Source organism: Neodiprion lecontei, chromosome 3 (assembly GCF_021901455.1).
Source record: "Neodiprion lecontei isolate iyNeoLeco1 chromosome 3, iyNeoLeco1.1, whole genome shotgun sequence".
Lineage (NCBI taxonomy): Eukaryota > Metazoa > Arthropoda > Insecta > Hymenoptera > Diprionidae > Neodiprion > Neodiprion lecontei.
Genome location: NC_060262.1, coordinates 1,738,178 through 1,755,564, shown reverse-complemented (window position 1 = coordinate 1,755,564; position 17,387 = coordinate 1,738,178). Strand labels below are relative to the sequence as shown.

At 38.2% G+C, this 17,387-nt stretch overlaps 6 protein-coding genes across 7 annotated transcripts; 4 read left to right on the top strand and 2 right to left on the bottom strand.

Moving 5' to 3' along the window:
- The first annotated feature begins 294 nt into the window (after positions 1-294).
- LOC107226931 (lethal(2)neighbour of tid protein) lies at positions 295-2,137 on the top strand. The gene has a single exon (XM_015667910.2). It carries the CDS (start codon positions 453-455, stop codon positions 1,761-1,763), a length of 1,311 nt encoding a protein of 436 aa, XP_015523396.2. The 5' UTR covers positions 295-452; the 3' UTR covers positions 1,764-2,137.
- On the bottom strand, positions 1,935-5,009 carry LOC107226921 (gamma-butyrobetaine dioxygenase-like). The gene is made up of 9 exons (XM_046735873.1): positions 4,962-5,009; positions 4,872-4,894; positions 3,984-4,113; positions 3,499-3,890; positions 3,273-3,407; positions 3,096-3,201; positions 2,793-2,995; positions 2,524-2,690; positions 1,935-2,461 (listed from the first exon to the last, which is right to left on the bottom strand). Exons 1-9 carry the CDS (start codon positions 5,007-5,009, stop codon positions 2,283-2,285), a joined length of 1,383 nt encoding a protein of 460 aa, XP_046591829.1. The 3' UTR covers positions 1,935-2,282.
- Positions 4,902-7,243, top strand: LOC107226932 (MOB kinase activator-like 3). Of its 2 annotated transcripts, none has more exons than XM_015667913.2 (5): positions 4,902-5,177; positions 5,458-5,608; positions 5,715-5,942; positions 6,018-6,133; positions 6,219-7,243. In XM_015667913.2, the coding sequence occupies exons 1-5, from the start codon at positions 5,133-5,135 to the stop codon at positions 6,390-6,392; spliced, it is 714 nt and encodes a 237-aa protein (XP_015523399.1). In that variant the 5' UTR covers positions 4,902-5,132; the 3' UTR covers positions 6,393-7,243. The 2 variants fall into 2 exon arrangements, with proteins under 2 accessions (XP_015523399.1, XP_015523398.1); XM_015667912.2 differs by having other exon boundaries at positions 4,902-5,195.
- A 199-nt stretch (positions 7,244-7,442) lies between these two features.
- On the bottom strand, positions 7,443-10,217 carry LOC107226930 (mitochondrial-processing peptidase subunit beta). The gene is made up of 7 exons (XM_015667909.2): positions 10,066-10,217; positions 9,453-9,671; positions 8,944-9,329; positions 8,664-8,854; positions 8,404-8,573; positions 8,019-8,273; positions 7,443-7,911 (listed from the first exon to the last, which is right to left on the bottom strand). The coding sequence occupies exons 1-7, from the start codon at positions 10,132-10,134 to the stop codon at positions 7,771-7,773; spliced, it is 1,431 nt and encodes a 476-aa protein (XP_015523395.1). The 5' UTR covers positions 10,135-10,217; the 3' UTR covers positions 7,443-7,770.
- Positions 10,218-10,739: 522 nt separating this feature from the next.
- LOC107226923 (actin-related protein 2/3 complex subunit 2) lies at positions 10,740-13,167 on the top strand. Its single transcript, XM_015667905.2, has 7 exons — positions 10,740-10,959; positions 11,568-11,661; positions 11,772-11,871; positions 12,141-12,327; positions 12,420-12,640; positions 12,718-12,919; positions 13,039-13,167. The coding sequence occupies exons 1-7, from the start codon at positions 10,886-10,888 to the stop codon at positions 13,064-13,066; spliced, it is 906 nt and encodes a 301-aa protein (XP_015523391.1). The 5' UTR covers positions 10,740-10,885; the 3' UTR covers positions 13,067-13,167.
- A 1,277-nt stretch (positions 13,168-14,444) lies between these two features.
- Positions 14,445-16,507, top strand: LOC107226929 (transmembrane inner ear expressed protein). Its single transcript, XM_015667908.2, has 2 exons — positions 14,445-15,304; positions 15,373-16,507. The coding sequence occupies exons 1-2, from the start codon at positions 14,950-14,952 to the stop codon at positions 15,546-15,548; spliced, it is 531 nt and encodes a 176-aa protein (XP_015523394.2). The 5' UTR covers positions 14,445-14,949; the 3' UTR covers positions 15,549-16,507.
- The last annotated feature ends 880 nt before the right edge of the window (positions 16,508-17,387 follow it).

The window sequence follows — 17,387 nt, the reverse complement described above, 5'->3', positions numbered from 1 at the left end:
TAATCTAATGACTGAGCTAGCTTTTTCTACAAAGCATGCGGAATATGTCACTGCACAAAGGTAGAGCTGGAACTGCTTGGTAGAAAGGGATAGCTTAATCATTAGATTTTCTCTCTCTTTTTGTCGCTTGGACGCCTGTACGGTTCACATACCTACTCTATTTATAATATCTTAATGCCGGCATCTCCATGACGTGAGAACATAAGGTGTTTCTGCGCAGCCGTCTATAAGAATCGAACTCTAAAAACCGACCGTATGGAGGCCATCTTGGATTTTTAACTGATCGCATTAGAGATCGTTTAAAACATGGCTTCCATACGGTCAGCTTAGAACGAGATAAAGATGCGTCCGCCGAAGGAACAAACACACCTCATCTCCTTACATCGTGGACAGCGCGGTAGTGGTGGAACAAAAACAAGTGATTTTTGAAAACCGGTAGCAGCCGACGCATCATGGCGCCGCGAAGGGATAACAGCGGTAACCTAAACTGGGTGAAAAAATATCGAAGAATTGCAAACAACTGGGTGCAGTCGAATTTGACATGGAGCGAAATCAGCTCTTTACTGACCGATCCGAATCGCCTGCCGCTGGTCGGCCTCCTCCTCGTCATCCTCGAAGTCTTCGTGAACATACTCGTCGTCCAGAACGTCCGGTACACGGAGATCGACTGGAAGGCCTACATGCAGGAGGTTGAGGGCTTCCTCAACGGGACCTTGGACTACTCCAAGCTGCGGGGTGACACCGGGCCCCTCGTCTACCCTGCAGGGTTTGTCTACCTTTACTCGATGCTGTACTACGCCACATCGCACGGGACCAACATCAAGTTGGCGCAGTATGTTTTCGCTGTGCTGTACATCGTCCTGCTGGTCCTGGTCTTCAGGATATACGCAAAGACCAAGAAAGTTCCGCCGTATGTGCTCGTCCTCATCTGCACCACATCTTACAGGATACATTCTATCTTCATACTAAGACTGTTCAACGATCCTGTCGCCATGGTTCTCCTCTTCGCGAGTATCAATTTATTTTTAGAAAACCGCTGGCATCTGGGAAGTCTGTTTTATAGTCTCGCTGTTTCTGTGAAAATGAATATACTCCTTTTTGCGCCCGCATTGCTCGTCTCTTATCTCGCCATTTTGGGATTTCGGAGAACTGTTGTTCAGCTCGCTATTTGTGCCGCGGTGCAAGTTGTTTTGGGTCTGCCGTTTCTGTACGGTAATCCCATCGCTTATGTGAAAGGGGCTTTCAACTTGGGCAGAGTATTCGAATTTAAGTGGACTGTGAATTGGAGATTTTTGCCCGAGGAAGTGTTCCTCAATCCTTACTTTCACGTCGGGCTTCTCGTTCTGCACTTGGCTGCGCTGGCATGGTTTCTACCCAGCTGGATAACTTACTTGAAGTCTTATGCCAAGTTGAGGCATGTTGAGAAAGACTTGAAAGGTCAATTGCGCAGGAACGAGAAAGTCGACATGTCAACTTCCTCTCAGCTTTTTATTCTTCCATTGTTCACTGCCAACTTCATTGGCATCGTTTTCAGCCGATCATTGCACTATCAATTTTATGTTTGGTACTTTCATACCCTTCCCTATATCGTTTGGTGCACCAGTTACCAAACTGTGACTAAGATCGTTATTTTAGGGGTGATTGAACTCTGTTGGAACACTTACCCAAGCACGATATTCAGCAGTGCAGCTTTATACATTTGCCACATTGCTCTTTTATTTTCCCTGGCTAATAATAAAGCTAAGGGTACCAAAGCTCGGTAGGTAGATCTCCACCAAAAATAGTCAAACTCTGTGACAAAGATAAATGTAATTTAGAATGCGTCGAGCAATTTATCTTAAGGATTTTTTTTTATTAATAATGTCAATTTCTCCGCAAATTCGAGAGCGAATATTTACCTTTATATACTTGTGAGATAGTTTTTAATGTGTGCATATTGTTGGAGTTTTGTTGAAATCGCATTGCGAGTGATGTAAATAGATGAAAAATAATGAGGTTGCGTCAATGACTGTTAGTGCCGATTTTAGATACTTCAAAAATCACATTCATCGCTAATAAAAACTTGAATAATCTCATTTATCACTTCATTATCATTCTAAGTTAAAAAGACAAGCAGAGCTGATGCAAATTCCGGGTACTTTGTTCTACAAAAAAAAAATATTGTAAAAAAAAGATATAATATAACACGATGACTTGATCTTCTTTATCGCAAAGTCAATTTTTTACCATTAAAAAAAATGTACATATATTATCGTTCATGAAAATAAAATGTTACATTGTAATTATTGACCAATATTCATTTCTTTACTTCTCTTCAATTGCTTTCTGAGAACTCTAATCCGAGAATAAATTTCGTCCCAATCTAGATAGCATCCGATCAACAGTCTTTCTCTGCCAGTAGTATCAGCATATGCGCTTCTCCCATGTACGAGTCTGAGGTTGTCAAAAGTCAAAATGTCACCTGAATAAAGAAAAATTATTTTATAAATTTTCACATTATAAGATAAAAGTCCAAAACCTCACCTTCGGCAAGTTTAAACGTCACGTTATTCTCTGGGCTGTACAAGAGCTTGGTGAATAATCCAACTGCCTCGTACCACAGAATAACCTGCTCTAGAGGAGCGTTAAAATGACTGTCTCTTTGCGGCTGGCTAAAATTCACTCTTACAAGATCACCGAACTCATCTTCGCTAGACAAACAAACGAAAAATAACAGAAGTTTGACAAGATGCAAACACTTTCAATAAATGTAATAAACACTAGTGAAGGAAAAAAGACTATTGTTTTAATACCAGAGGACCGGGGCTTGATGCAAGCTGTGAAAATGGTCTCCATTCTCATGTCCTACATCGCTCCAATCGACCAAAGTTTTTGTCAATATTTTATAAGATTCGGGTTCATGTAATTTTAAATAATTTCCGACATGGAACCCGTCGGCCAACTGCGACTCCCCACCTTTGCCTTGGGACTGCACAAGACAATGCAACAAATTTGCCTGAAAGAAATCAGTTGAACATGCAAATGGAGTTTTAATTTGAACAAAATATGTCAATAATGCGAACACATTTCTTACGCAAACCGAATGTAAGACTTACCCCAGGGGCATAGTGATAGTAAGGCAAATCTGTGTGTAATGGAAGGGTTGATGACAAGTACGCAACATTAGTAGTGCCATCTTTTGCTATTACAGTAAATTCTTCACTGGAATGAACAGAAACGAAATTGATGTGACATAATATGTGGAAGATAAACAGATAAACATTAAATTTTACCCGTAATGAGTTCTTCTAGTAAAGGCAACACGTTCTGTCAGTATTTTATTACTGTTATTTTTGGCTGGAACGTTGGTAACGATAGCAACACCGTATTTTGTCAAAGATTCGAGCCAGTTGAGTAAGGTAGAATCTCTATAAGTAAAATTTAATTTAATGAATAATTAGCCAATCAAGAAAGGTACTAAAGTGCATACTTGCGTGTGAAAATAATGGTGATACTAACTCATTCAAAACAGATTTGTAATCGAATTTCTTAAGATATTTTCCGAACTCATCTGCTCCCCAAGTGGTTCTTTCAAATCTATAAATTTTATTTCTAAATAATTTCCGCTTCTCTTCGGTGAATGATCTTTCTATCAGCCAATCGAGAGTGAAATTGCTTCTGTGATTGTCGGACCATTCAATAGTCAGTTCAGATTCCACCAATTTAGCGCTTAACGGCTTAACTCCAAAATCGAATTTCCCCCAGTCTATCGTCCGTGATTGCGAATGTCTCTGGAAACAGGCTGGACACTGGCAATTATCTCTCAGCCATATCGTTGGAAATTTTAAAGTGTTATTGTCAGTGTCCAAAGCAAGAATATCTCGCTTCTGCGATAGAGTCAAAGAATTTATCTGAAATTGTTAAAACACTGGATGTTATCAATTCAATGGATACAAAAGAGTTTATTGTCAGGTAAAAGGACTTTCAGTTCGCCCCAGGATTACCTCAGGATTGCCCAGAGCAACTCGTTTTTGTTTTGAAACCGGTATTTGCTGATTTCCTAGGGAATGCTTTCGACGCAACGTCAAAGATACGCCTTCGCAGCGCGTGACGTAACTAGTCGTCAATATTAGTCTGGTGAAAAAATTCATGACGAAATGTAAACCGTGTGAAGTTAGCAGCAGGAATGAAATAAATTTCCAATCGCGGTTACAAATATAAGCAATAACAGTCCGAGGAGTTTGCCCAAGTTTCGTTTCAGAAATAAACTATATTGCACTAATGAAAGCTGATAAGGGAATCGACAACGACAGTGAGTAATTATTTGAAGTGCTTGCAGCCTGGTATCACAAGTTCAATGGACGAATTGAACAGGGATCAATTTTCGTCACTAAGATAAACTTGACTGACCGACTAGTAGCATGTAATTAATGAATGAATTTAAATCTCTAATTTGATGTCACATAGTCGTCATATGTGCTAGAAGTAAAGATGCGTAAGCATGACTATGGGCCTGATGTCTTTTCAAGTAGAAAACAAAATATTGCAAATACGAAACGTTATAATACTAATTAATTTTTTTCTCTTCTTTTGCTCTTGAAGCGATATTCCCCCCCCAAGATAAACTTTGACCAGGTCGAGATTTTTCTTATGATACAGAATGTAAAATACTATCTGTGACAGAATGTAATCTACACGACTATGGCCCACGGATTCATACAGCCGTACATTCAGATGAGTAAATGCCGCCCTTAACACGTGGAATCCAAAGACGGACGTAGCGCATTTCATGATTAGACCACGAGATGTATGCACCGGCGGACGCATTTTCGAAATCCAAAATGGCCTTCATTTGGACGGTTCTTGGTGATAGATTCTTTAACCTTGTTAACCTGCAATTTGTGACATTATTAACCTCGCAGGATGTACATCGTCGCGCATGTCGCGATATCAGTTTCCAGGGAATCAAGAATCACGCACACCAATGTAGCCTTATAATAGTGCTTTATAATCAGGGACTGCTGAGGCATCAACCTCAACTTCCTTCCGCCCGACGTCAAATGAATTTCCAAACCTTTCCTGCCGTAAACGTTGGCATAAGTATTTTTTAATTAACTCCTCATTGCTACTTGTACACTCACGACTGGTGAAAGATGGCTGCATTAAGTGGCTTCGTTGAATTTTTCCAGAAAGGAAAGGTAACGCGGCGTTTAGAGGTAGTAAATATACAGATATCCTATTTTGACAGCTTTTTAGCATAACCTCAAACCCTCAACTTTGACCGCAATCAACATCGCTTTATCAAACTACCTTTCCGCCCTAGGCCTTTAATAATTTCTGTACACTCTACGTTCGGCAAACTTTGATAATATGTATTCTGCCGTTTTCTAAGCTTGCATTGCAAATTTCTGGGGCAGCCTCACCCCAGATCTGTAAAAATTTCAATCTCAATAGAAAATTATCTGCACATCTTTTCAGACCTTCAGGCCTAAAAAGAAATTTGCATATGGTACGCTGAGGTACTCACTACACAAACAAGCGCAAGCTTCTCTCAATTCGGGAATCAACTTGAGATCGGTGGTCAAATTGCCACCGGGCGAAGATCTGAACGATTGGATAGCGGTACACGGTATGTATGCATCGATGTACTGGCAATAAGTTCTTACAGTATTCATATCTCATTGCAATCTCTAACATTAGCGATATTAAATTCCTGTAATTTGTTTTTGTTACAGTGGTAGACTTTTTTAACAGAATCAATCTCATCTATGGGACGATATCAGAGTATTGCGACTCCGCTTCTTGCCCTACGATGAGTGGGGGTGCGAGGTTTGAATACCTATGGGCTGACGGTGATAAATATAAGAAGCCAACAGTTTTGCCTGCTCCTCAATACGTTAGTCTGCTCATGGAATGGATAGAGGCTCAGATAAACTGCGAGACAATATTTCCTGTGTCTACAGGTATCTTAAATTAACAGCGTTCCTTCCAAACCCTGCGTCATAATCGTCTGAAACCATGTTTTTTCTTTCTCACAGATATTCCTTTCCCTAAAACGTTTGTACCTCTCTGCCGAAAGATACTGACTCGTTTATTCAGAGTTTTCGTCCATGTTTACATTCATCATTTTGACAGAATCGTTGCGATAGGAGCCGTAAGTTCCATCGATTGTCGTGTTTTAATATATATGATCATCACCTGTGGCACACTCATCAAGAATTGTTTTTTCTCTGTTTCAGGAAGCTCATGTGAACACATGCTACAAGCATTTCTACTATTTTGTGACAGAGTTTGAGCTGGTGAATACGAAAGAATTGGAACCACTAGCGGAGATGACGTCCAAGGTTTGTAAAGATCCGTTGTCATCGCCAACGCACGCTGGTACTCCTGCTAGCAACACTAATGCTAGGTAGTTTGTCCAAAAATGTAAATACAATAATTATGGTAATTAATTTATTACCACCCACTCAAAAATCTCAAGTTTAGTAGATAAGTTCTAATGAGTAGGATGAAACTCAATCAAAAAGCATAAGAACAATTTTGTTCATTTTTACTGCAAGATACTCTAAAAATTTCTCACGTATTATATGTACTCGTACAAAAACAAGATTAATGCGGGTGGAATATAGAATTCCCAAATATGAATTATCATATGACCATGTCACAATCATTTATAATGAATTCAAGAGCAATAATCGAAGCCATTGTCATTATGCATTTGCCATTTCCACCCCCTGTGTCATTTGAATCATTTGTTATATTATCTAACAATCATGCAATAATAACAGACGTAAATAATGGAGAGTACAACATTTAGCCTTTAGTTTCAAAATATAAATATATAACGGATACAAGTTAATGAATTGTGAACCTAAAAAATCTTGGCAATGCAAAATAATAAATAAATGCATAATAATTGGTCATCAATCGTGATATTGTTGATGTACTAAAGTTTTGATATACTATCTTCGCATTTACGTATAATTAAGCATTTAGTATTTACTGCGCTTCGCTTTGCCTTTTGTCAATTGAAATTGTTAGTGTCATTTTGTTGTTTTCGACAGTGATTTATTGTTATTGATTTGTATCAACTTAATTACTCTAGTCAGTATTGAATCAAAAACTAATAGTACTGTAACTGTAATAGTTTTTTTTTCCTTCGTCACTTCCTACGTTCTCAAATATGAATTTCCTTTTGGGGGCATTTCATTTTGTATCAGTCTCATATTATCGTGATGTAACGCACAAATATACATGTACTTATACATAATATAATTGATTTTTTCATTCACCAAGATTGCAAAAATAATTACGATTGCCGAAACTTTAATCCTACGAAGTAATTTGCAACAGATGAAAATTTTTCTTATAATAAATTATAAGGAATTTATTGGAGTGGTTTTGAGGAAGATTACATTCATCGTTATTGTGTCATTTATAGCTGGGTGACATTGACAACAGCATTTCAATTATATAAATATCTATTTAATATATTCATACACTGTCTCGAGTTAATGACGAAATGCGACGTAATTTCTCGAAGGGTTGTAACTACATGACATTCAAATTTAAACAAGACAATGTACATACATACATCAGCAAACTATTTTGCTTAATCCTCACAGTAAACATGTAAAATTGTATCAATTTGTTTGAGTCCAACTTCACCGCGAAATGATTAGCGTACGTACTTGATACAATCAATACTGCATTCTACAATTTTACTGTGATATATATGCATGTGGCTAAGAGTTACGTTATTAGTGGCGACTCGCGACTCTGGCCATACGTTTATACTCGGAGCCAATACATCGACTGACGAATACGAGTGTAGTCTGGGAGGTTTTCAACTGGGCCAACAGCTGCGACGACGGGACAACGATCATAGATGTACTTCATACCAATGTCGTGAATGTTCTTTGCGGTAACACTCTGTGGAATTGAACAAAAAGCAGAATATGTTATAAACACAAAACTGTTCCCTTGCGATTTTATGATAGTGAAAATTTATCGATTTGTAAATAATCATCGACACATACGTCTATCCTCTTCTCAAGTTCGTGCAAAGGTATGCGACGGTTATAACACAGCATCTGTCTGCCAATGTCTTCGCAAATCGCGGTAGTTCCGTCCAATTGAAGGAGCATGTTTGTCTTCAAGATATTTCTGGCTCGTTCAACTTCGCGTTCAGTGACGATAGTGCAGAGACGCATCCATTCGTTTTGAATATTGTAAAGCATTAGTTCGCACTGCATTGGGTCGCAAACAAAGTAAACTCCCCACAGTCCTGTATCCTGTAAGAGAATATTATCCCACTTGTTACAGACTAGCTTGATGGTGATTACTAATTTTTTTTCAATAACCAATATTTGAGTAAACCACCACTCCGCTTCAGTTAAACAACTAAGCAAATTGAAAACTCGCCTTGTAGCAGGTATTAAAGCTCTGATAGCTGTGACATAGTCCCATTTCGGCTGAGGCCTTGGCCAAATTACTAGCGTTGTTGGCTCCACCGCCCTGATTACGATCCCAAGCACCCATCAAAGTGTTGGCGACCATCAAGGGAATGTTGTCAGCGTCGGTCCATCCCGCGCCTTAAATTACACGATCAGAGAGATCAAAAATTGCGCACGGACTTTCACACTTTGGGAGAAAAGTCTGAGGTAATTATCTGATCTTGCTACCTTCAACAGCAATAGCTATATGAGCCAGAGGAATGCTGTCGTCACGGACACGGACTTCTGATCCAGTGTAGCGGCAATGATGAATTAGTGGGATTTCTCCCTCGATTTTGTTATCCAAACCACTGAAGTGTTTCTTAGCAAGATCAACGAGCTGCGCATGGTCAACGCCGCCTGCACCAGCCAGCACGCACCTGTGCACAACAGTAAACTTTGTTTACTAGAATTCTTGAATACGTGTGTAGTTTGGAAAACCGAATGCAGTTATATTCAATAATAATACCTTGAGGCCTTATAGTGATTCTTGACATAGGTAACAAGGTCATTCCTGGTGATGCTCTTGATGTTTTCAGTCGGTCCAAGAATGGTTCTGCCCAACGGAGTTCCCTGGTAGGCGACTGAGTGTAAGTGATCGAACACGACTTCCTGCAGATTTGTCTCCACCTCCTGCATTTCCCTGAGAATCACTCCCCTCTCTCTCTCAATCTCGCTCTCGCCTAGCTTAGAGTTCTGGATTATATCGCTCAGGATCTCGATCGCCTTTGGCACGTCCTGGGACAAACATTTTGCATAGAACACAGTCTGTTCCCTGCTCGTGTAGGCATTCAAGTGAGCTCCCATGTTCTCAATTTCCAGTTCCAGGTCTGTCTGGGAGCGTTTGGCAGTTCCCTGAAACAGATGTTAAATATTTAAAAAAATAAATTGCGCACGGAGCTTGCACAGATGCAAAAAATGCTGATCTTCAGGTTTATGCTCCTTCCGATACGGACGTTCTATCCATTAAAACCCTACCTTGAAAGCCATGTGTTCCATGAAGTGAGCAACTCCGTTGTTCTTGTCGTCTTCATACCGACTTCCGGCGTCGATCCACAGCCCAACGGTTGCCGTAGCAGCGCCGCTGTCTTCGCTGGCAACTCGCATGCCATTTTCAAAGGTCGTGGTCTTCGTGGCAGGCTGATTGATCAATGTCTGCTGAAGCGATGCTGCAGTGGACCTCCATTGCTTGGAGATCTGAAAAGGGGATGAGCTATAGGTTTTGCAGAAAAAGGAAGACTGCCAATTTTGAATTCTAAAATAAACACTGGGTATGGCAAGAACGTTAATTTCTCATCTCTTTTCCACCCATTATTGATCGTGGCATCGGCGGTACGGTGTATTATTGGATTCAGGATCGGAAGCTAGAATAACTTGAGCGATACTCGTGCGAATTGACGCCGTAAATATGAATAAATTGTGAGCTACATTACGTAAGGGGATACTACTTTGAAGCAGAAACAAAATTTGACTGTCGAGAACGGTTTTGCTCGCCGAGTAATCCCGTAAAAGATTTCCGAAAAATGTTGTGCTCGGCATAAGGCGAGACATCGACGAATCGTTGCGAGGAGTGACAGGTAGATGATTTTACCTTGACGTGACTGGTTTTATTCGAATAAGTTCGCAGCGCGGAACTAATCCTTAGCAGACGAGTCGCCATTTTCAGGTCTGGTGGTGTCTACCATGAAACACGAACTAAGAACGAGGATCTAGATGATACAAACCACTTTGCCGAGGTATCGCGATCTTCTAAGTGTTCAACTGTCGGAACGTCATCTTGTGGATTTTGCACAAACTGACTGTGAGTAGTAGCGAAAGCTAATAAAAAGAAATCGGTGCAAGGTGATTATATTCGTTCGATCTAGGCGCTAAATAAATTCTGTCATGTTTCACAGAGTAAAACGCCTGTCAAATGTAAATTAAAAAATTTCTGAAAATTCTTGCGCTATATTCGTTCTCTTCTGATTAGATTCCATTGCCAGGCCTCTGGCGTGTGAAATATATGTATATATTGTAATTTCATCTATGACTTGATCTAATTCAGTCAACGCTCCCATGTTTGAGATTGTTGGTAAATTTTGTATTTAAATTTCAAAACACCCGCCTTGAGGTCGGCCATCTTTGACTTTTGGAGCGCTGCCTGGGGGATGTCGAGATGAGGAATTGATTGTTGTTTACTTCTTTTCCCGCAGGAGGGTTCGAGGGGCCGGCCTAGCTCCAATGTTAACGCGGATTTCCTGCCGCTGGAGCGGTTGAGGATCCGAACCCCACTACACCCAGTCGAAGTGGAAAGATTAGAAATTAGTCAGAGCCGTCGTATTCGGTATTCATGGTTACAACAGCACTATATAATTGTTAATTATTGTATTATAGCATATTATATTCTAATAATAAAAATATTAGTCGTAATAATGATCTTACTTGAGATCAACAATAGGATAATAGAGGAAACGTTAAATAACAAAATAAAGAATGCCTTGGCTGGGTAAGTCTGTTTCGATGTTAAAAATTATACGAATAACTTTTTTTCCAACCGTTTATTCGTTTCATTCACCTAATTCCCTTTTTTTATTATTATTATTATTTTTTTTTATTTCTTATCCATATCAAACTAACTTTGAGGTTGGGGCGGTGTCTCGCTTTCGATATACCGCGGCTCTTTATATATCCTTATCTGATTAATTGCGAGAAACCGTTTTAACTCACTTCCCGGGGAAACTTGCGATTAGGAATCGCAAATGACAGAGAGTCAGGCCCGACCCTAGACTAACCTCACCCTGTCTAAACTTACTGGCTTTGACAGAATCTGTCAAGTGATCAAAACTTTTCTTTCCCATCTCGCCTACTTTACGCACCGATCTGCAAACTCTTATCTCTCGTTGACCACATCCTCCCACATTTTCACTCTGATGTGCAGATATCAAGAAGCTCCAAAAATAGAACAATTTTTCACACCTTTCAAATTGGAGCGTTCATTATGTTGAGACTTTAAATGCTACCGCATGACCGTTTGAATCACAAGGGGATCATGTTAATACGCGAAGCGCTGCATTTCGTTACTGCGATACATATTTGCTCATTTTCTTGTTACAGGCATAAACCGGAATCGATAGATGTCAAAATAGCTGACTTTGACGGAGTTTTGTTCCACATTTCCAATGTTGGAGGCGACAAAACCAAAATTAGAGTACGTATTCTGTCAGTCAATGACGAATACTTAAATCGTATCGTTGCCAAACTAGTCCACATGAAAATATTTCTGCACTCTCATTTTATCCGTATCTTTATTCCACACAGATTAGTATCTCGCTCAAGTTTTACATGCAGTTGCAAGAACATGGTGCTGACGAATTGCTCAAACGCGAGTATGGCCCTTTACTTACTACCGAAGAGGATGGTGAGTTGCAATTTTTCCAGAGTAATGATTTGTTTAAAATCCGTGGTGCTGATTGTTACTCTTGTTCCTTTATTTTGATTTAGCAAAAAATCTTCTGGCATATTGCCTTTGATTAAAAAAAAAAAAAAAAAAAAAAAATGAAAAGACTAATATTGTGGACTAATTTCTATCTCTTTGGATGTTTTCCTGTACATCAAGGCTCACTCGTTATTCTACGCTTTGCAGTGCCCTGTGAATGAATATAACAAATTATTTATCTTCTTTCCAAGGATACAATGTGTCGTTGCTGATAGATTTAGAGAACTTGCCCGAGGATTGGGAAGCGTTGGTCAAAAATGTTGGCCTGCTGAAAAGGCACTGTTTTGCAAGTGTATTTGAAAAATATTTTGACTTCCAAGAAGCAGGCGAGGAAGGCCATAAAAGAGCAGTAATACAATATCGAGATCAGGAAACACTGTGAGTATCGTAACAAAATGTAACACCATTTTTGCTTTAGTTGAAATCAAGTTCGTTGAGTCAGGAGAAATTCATTTTCCTCCTATTTCCAGGTACGTAGAGGCCAAAAGTGACAGAGTAACCGTGGTATTTAGTACAGTGTTCAAAGATGAAGATGACATAGTTATCGGCAAAGTGTTTCTACAAGAACTCAAGGAAGGGAGACGGGCGAGTCACACCGCGCCACAAGTCCTCTTCAGTCATCGGGAGCCACCGTTGGAGCTTCAAGATTCTGACGCGGCGGTCGGCGATAATGTGGGTTACATTACTTTTGGTAAGTACTTTTCGAAATGCTTTTCCAAGTGCTCGTTACTTATCATTCGACAACTTATTATATGCCTTTTACGGCAGTGCTGTTCCCGCGACACACGAATCGGGAGGCCCGTGACAACACCATCGACCTGATTCACATGTTCAGAGATTACCTGCATTACCACATCAAATGCAGCAAGGCGTACATACACTCAAGAATGCGTGCCAAGACCTCAGATTTCCTCAAAGTACTAAACCGCGCGAGACCCGAGCCTAAAAACATCGAAAAGAAAACCATAACGTGAGTATAAATTACAGTACTTGACAAAAAATCGCTAGCAATTGTTTACCTAGAATTCTGATCCGTAATTGCGACCCTCTTTGCTAATTTTTTTTTCACTTATTTTTGTCTTCTTGCAGAGGTCGAACGTTCATTAGGAAGGAATGAGCCTACGAGTCAATCGATAATGTTAATACTAATTAAAACAGAGATGAACGAGGGACGTTCAATTACCTTGTGTCGTCATCTAAGGTCCACGAATACAAAAACAAAAAGATGATTCGTCCTTGAAGCGACGGTCCCGTTTAATAAAATTAGTAAGCCAAGAGCTTCCCATCCCACAGGCCCGAGTTTATGCTATAGTATTTGGCTATACAGGCTAGACAGGCGATAGTTTGAGTGTACAACAATTCGTAGTAGATTCTTGTAATTTTTGTTTGTGTAATCCGTTAATATTTACAATTTCGTCTTTAACTATTAATTAATTATTGCCATCGTACCTTCTACTGCATTTAACATGCCTAACTTCGAGTAATTTTTTGTGTATAAGTACTTTTCAATGCATTTCTTTTTCAATAATTTAACTAAAGATATTTACAATAACCTTTACTAAACTTTTAGTTTCTCAGTTTGAGCCAACTTATTCTGATGTATGAACATATTTAATTTAAAACTAATTTTACAACAGCACCCTAGTTCGAACTAGCAACGTTAATGATAAGTGTTCAGTCTTAACGTAGTTGAAATAGTGCATTTCAAAATCAGAATTTGAACGAGGAAATTTTAAATACCTTGACTCATATTCAAAATGAAATTGAGCAAAAAAAAATAGGAAGTCCAATACGTGACGTTTGGGACATTTGAGTTGGAATATTTGAGTTACAAAATTCTGCAATAATATTCATCATCACGATGATCTTTCCAATTGCAGAAAGCAAAACTTGTTCCTGACTATTGTAAAGAAGGTATTTTTTTTTTTTGCATATCGAAACCTTTTCTCATACGTCAGCACTACTCGCTAGTCATTTAGACAAAGTAGCATCCAAGTTGTTGCGATCAAAGTGACGATGTGTGGGAACTGTTTGAAAATTCGCTATTTTCAGTGGTTTCATTTTGATCAAACTACATGACTATCCTGTATCGCACAAACACTCTGACGTCTCTAGCTCCTGTTTAGGAAAACTCTGTAATGAAAATACGGACTAGTGACGCCAGGTAATATTGGAACTGGAAAAAATGTTGTGGTTTACCCTGATCCTATCTACTGTAATTATAAAATTATGAAATTGAAAACAGAAACTAGTACATAATCTAAAAACAGAAAGCTTCAGACCGAAAAGAAACGATAACAGATAATCAAGAAATTTAACAAATAAAAAAATGAAGTGGATACCGTTAAACGACGTAGTTTTTTGCGTCGTACCCGCGTAACATAGTACATTGTTTTTGTAACAAATGATTATTTTTATTTCCAATCTTTACCTATTATTATTATATAATAATTATTATTATAAGGTAATAAAAAAAATATTACAAATAACGAAATGCAGTGCAAAACAAACAAATAATATTTAGCCCCTTTTTAAGTTTGCTAATACTTTCCAATGACGACATAAACTTAATAATGGCAATAATAACTCTCTCCTCGGAGTCACGGAGATATTGATCTTTGATCAAAGAATAGGTTGAATCATGCGAAGCAGTAAATTAGGGAGTGCCAGTTGGAAATATTCATTAGTAACCATGCCACACCCTCCATGCCACTCAACTTGATCACAAACCCATTCTACATTTTCAGTGAGATAGGATTTTTCGTCCGGAATACACTGAACTAAATGCCTCTGTGCAACAACTGTGCCAACTAATAGAACACTTTTCAACGAATTTTATTTTTGTAAAAGAAAATAAAGTCCTCTGCCAGGGGTTTTTCCGTGCAGATAGTTATTCACTTACCAATTTAAGCAGCCAAGATTTTGTCAAGATATATCGACACAATGTAACGAAGACCCAGTGTATTATGTGAACAGATAGAAAATTCACCCGAATTTTCAATGGACAAAGAAACAAATTTGACAATGCCAAGCTCCGCTTCCTCGACGTTGACCGTGCCACCCTGTTCTCCGAACGAAGTGCCGATAAGGCATGGAGACTGTGGCGACGGTGGCGTGAACGAATGGCTCGAAGACGAAACCGTGGCTGGTTTTCGGGTATGGCAATTAGCTGGAATGGTTCTCTCCGTTTTGTTAACTATCATAATAGCACTGTGCTGCTGCATAAGATTTAGAGTTCCTCGGACGAAGCAGGAGATCGAGGCTGACTATATTAGGAACAAAATAACAAGGCGGTTCAGGAAGGAATTAACAAATATAAATAACGAAGAGATGGACGAAATGGACTTGAAACGAGGTAACAAAACAGTCAAATCACTTGGTCATACATTGCCTTATTAATAAAATAACGTTTTCTTAACTCAGCTCTGGACAGAGTACGAGCAAGATTTGATGCCGAGACTGAGCTGCAGAGACAACAGAAAGAAGTGACGTACAATGAGCCGACGCGTGGATTCAGAGCAAGAGTAAATGCTATTTTGCACGGAGTGCATTTGCGACTTGCCCGAAACGAGCCAAGGGAATTGAGCAATGTGATTTAAAAAATTTGCTCCCAAGAAGATTCTACATCGACGAAAAATTGCTGTACAGATTATTGCAAAACAGTATAAATAATAAGAGTAGTGTAAATTTTCTACAATTACAACTTTTGATCTTGGAAGAAATGGGTACAAATTTAAAAGCCAGAACGGATTGTCAGAGTAAATATAATCTTTATTTTAAAGACAGAATACACAAATTATTTTCTGTTAATTTAATTCACATGCAATAATAATAATAATAATAATAATTAACCACTAATAATAATGATAGCATTCCTCTAATTATTAATTCTCACTGTTTTTTTTTTTTATTCTTATTTTAAAATTCAGAGCTGTCGATTTTTCGAATCGAAAACCTAGTTGGTTGATAGCTTGTTTTGAGATTACAATTAAGAATATAATGACTAGTCGCCGACCGTTGCGTTACCAGTATTTTAAGTTTCAACATAGAGTTTTCATCGGTCGCTACTACTATGACATATTGACTATTTTTTACTGGAAGTAGCATCAGTGTTATTAGTTATTTTGTGTTTTCAGTGATTTCAGAGACAAAGAGAGCAGAATATAACGCCAACGTAGGCATTTCGTTTGACGAATCTCTCCTACTGTCAAATGTGAATAGGTGTCGTTAAAAGGTGATAAAAAAAATATTATCATAATAATTGAGAGAAATGTAAGGTAATAATTATTGTAGTTAAATGAAAAAATAGAATAAACGTAGAAAACAAAAAAAAAATACATGTCAAACCGCCAGTCTAAGTCTATTATCGGGTAGAATATGTTTTACATGGATTACCGTCTGCTTTGGTACGCTAACAGAAGACAAGCTTAAATTTATCCTAACGACCACACAATACGGTACAATACAATCATCGTTTTACTTCCAATTCACGAATGACATACTCATATGATTAATGCTCAGACATCGCATGCTCTCTTACATCCACTGGAATGACTAACGAGTAGAAAAACTGGGCCGTTATCTACAATTCATGAAATGATATCTTCTATATTTCATCTTAATTTGACAAGTACAGTTTACAATGAAACTTACTCGAGTTAAAACTAACATGACAAGGGACTGCAGATCAAGACTCTATAAATTAAGTAAGCAATATGAAATCTAAAAACAAAAAATTAAATGCCCTTTTCAAATATCGTAGATAGTCATCGCGTATACTAAAACTACGATTAAGGACTAGATTCCTATTTACCTGTCAAATCCCTTGCCATTTTCATCCATATCAGGTTTTTTTTTTTTTTTTACTACTAAACAAGCATTCTTGAGTCGACTAGTCGTAAAAGCTCTGAAAGTTTTTGTAACAACGTTGATATAAGAAATTGTGTCTATAGAGAAAAGGTGAAAAAAAATAAATAAATAAAAGTTACCAAATCTTGCACCCGGAATTTGTTCATAAGGGCATAAAATTGTGGCATAGCTGACTGAAGGAGCAAATAATTAGGTATGACAATTTCAATAATAGGAAGCATCGTTCCAAAAGCACTCGCTCGTTTTTAGGGACACGATTGATTAGTTTTTTATTTATTTATTTTTTCTTTGTTATTATTATTAAAATGCTGACGGCGTTATTACTTCGTTACACTAATTTACTCCTTCCTACAATAAAGAATTATTACAATAAAGAATTATCTCCAGTAGTCGCTTCTGTACCCTGTGATTTCTATAACTTTTATAATTATAAAAATAATTAACAGGTAGATATAGATATGGATATATATATATGTAGTTATATACATATATGTGTGTGTGTATACATAATACATATGTATATAAATAAATATAAGAGGAACAAAAAAGACTATAAGAACCTTTGCGCG

Bases quoted from the DNA above. Each gene is read 5' to 3' on its own strand.
- LOC107226931 (XM_015667910.2), top strand. From the start codon at position 453: ATGGCGCCGCGAAGGGATAACAGCGGTAACCTAAACTGGGTGAAAAAA.
- LOC107226921 (XM_046735873.1), bottom strand. From the start codon at position 5,009: ATGCCTCAGCAGTCCCTGATTATAAAGCACTATTATAAGGCTACATTG. The intron at 4,114-4,871 runs GTTAACAAGGTT...TTTTTTCACCAG, and splicing joins AATAATGTCACAAATTGCAG to ACTAATATTGACGACTAGTT. The intron at 2,462-2,523 runs GTGAGGTTTTGG...TTCTTTATTCAG, and splicing joins GACGTTTAAACTTGCCGAAG to GTGACATTTTGACTTTTGAC.
- LOC107226932 (XM_015667912.2), top strand. From the start codon at position 5,133: ATGGCTGCATTAAGTGGCTTCGTTGAATTTTTCCAGAAAGGAAAGGTA. The intron at 5,196-5,457 runs GTAGTAAATATA...ACATCTTTTCAG, and splicing joins AGGTAACGCGGCGTTTAGAG to ACCTTCAGGCCTAAAAAGAA. The intron at 5,943-6,017 runs GTATCTTAAATT...TCTTTCTCACAG, and splicing joins AATATTTCCTGTGTCTACAG to ATATTCCTTTCCCTAAAACG.
- LOC107226930 (XM_015667909.2), bottom strand. From the start codon at position 10,134: ATGGCGACTCGTCTGCTAAGGATTAGTTCCGCGCTGCGAACTTATTCG. The intron at 8,574-8,663 runs GTAGCAAGATCA...GTGTAATTTAAG, and splicing joins TATAGCTATTGCTGTTGAAG to GCGCGGGATGGACCGACGCT. The intron at 8,274-8,403 runs GCGAGTTTTCAA...ATTCTCTTACAG, and splicing joins GCTTTAATACCTGCTACAAG to GATACAGGACTGTGGGGAGT.
- LOC107226923 (XM_015667905.2), top strand. From the start codon at position 10,886: ATGATCTTACTTGAGATCAACAATAGGATAATAGAGGAAACGTTAAAT. The intron at 11,872-12,140 runs GTGAGTTGCAAT...CTTCTTTCCAAG, and splicing joins ACTTACTACCGAAGAGGATG to GATACAATGTGTCGTTGCTG. The intron at 12,641-12,717 runs GTAAGTACTTTT...CTTTTACGGCAG, and splicing joins TGTGGGTTACATTACTTTTG to TGCTGTTCCCGCGACACACG.
- LOC107226929 (XM_015667908.2), top strand. From the start codon at position 14,950: ATGGACAAAGAAACAAATTTGACAATGCCAAGCTCCGCTTCCTCGACG. The intron at 15,305-15,372 runs GTAACAAAACAG...TTCTTAACTCAG, and splicing joins CGAAATGGACTTGAAACGAG to CTCTGGACAGAGTACGAGCA.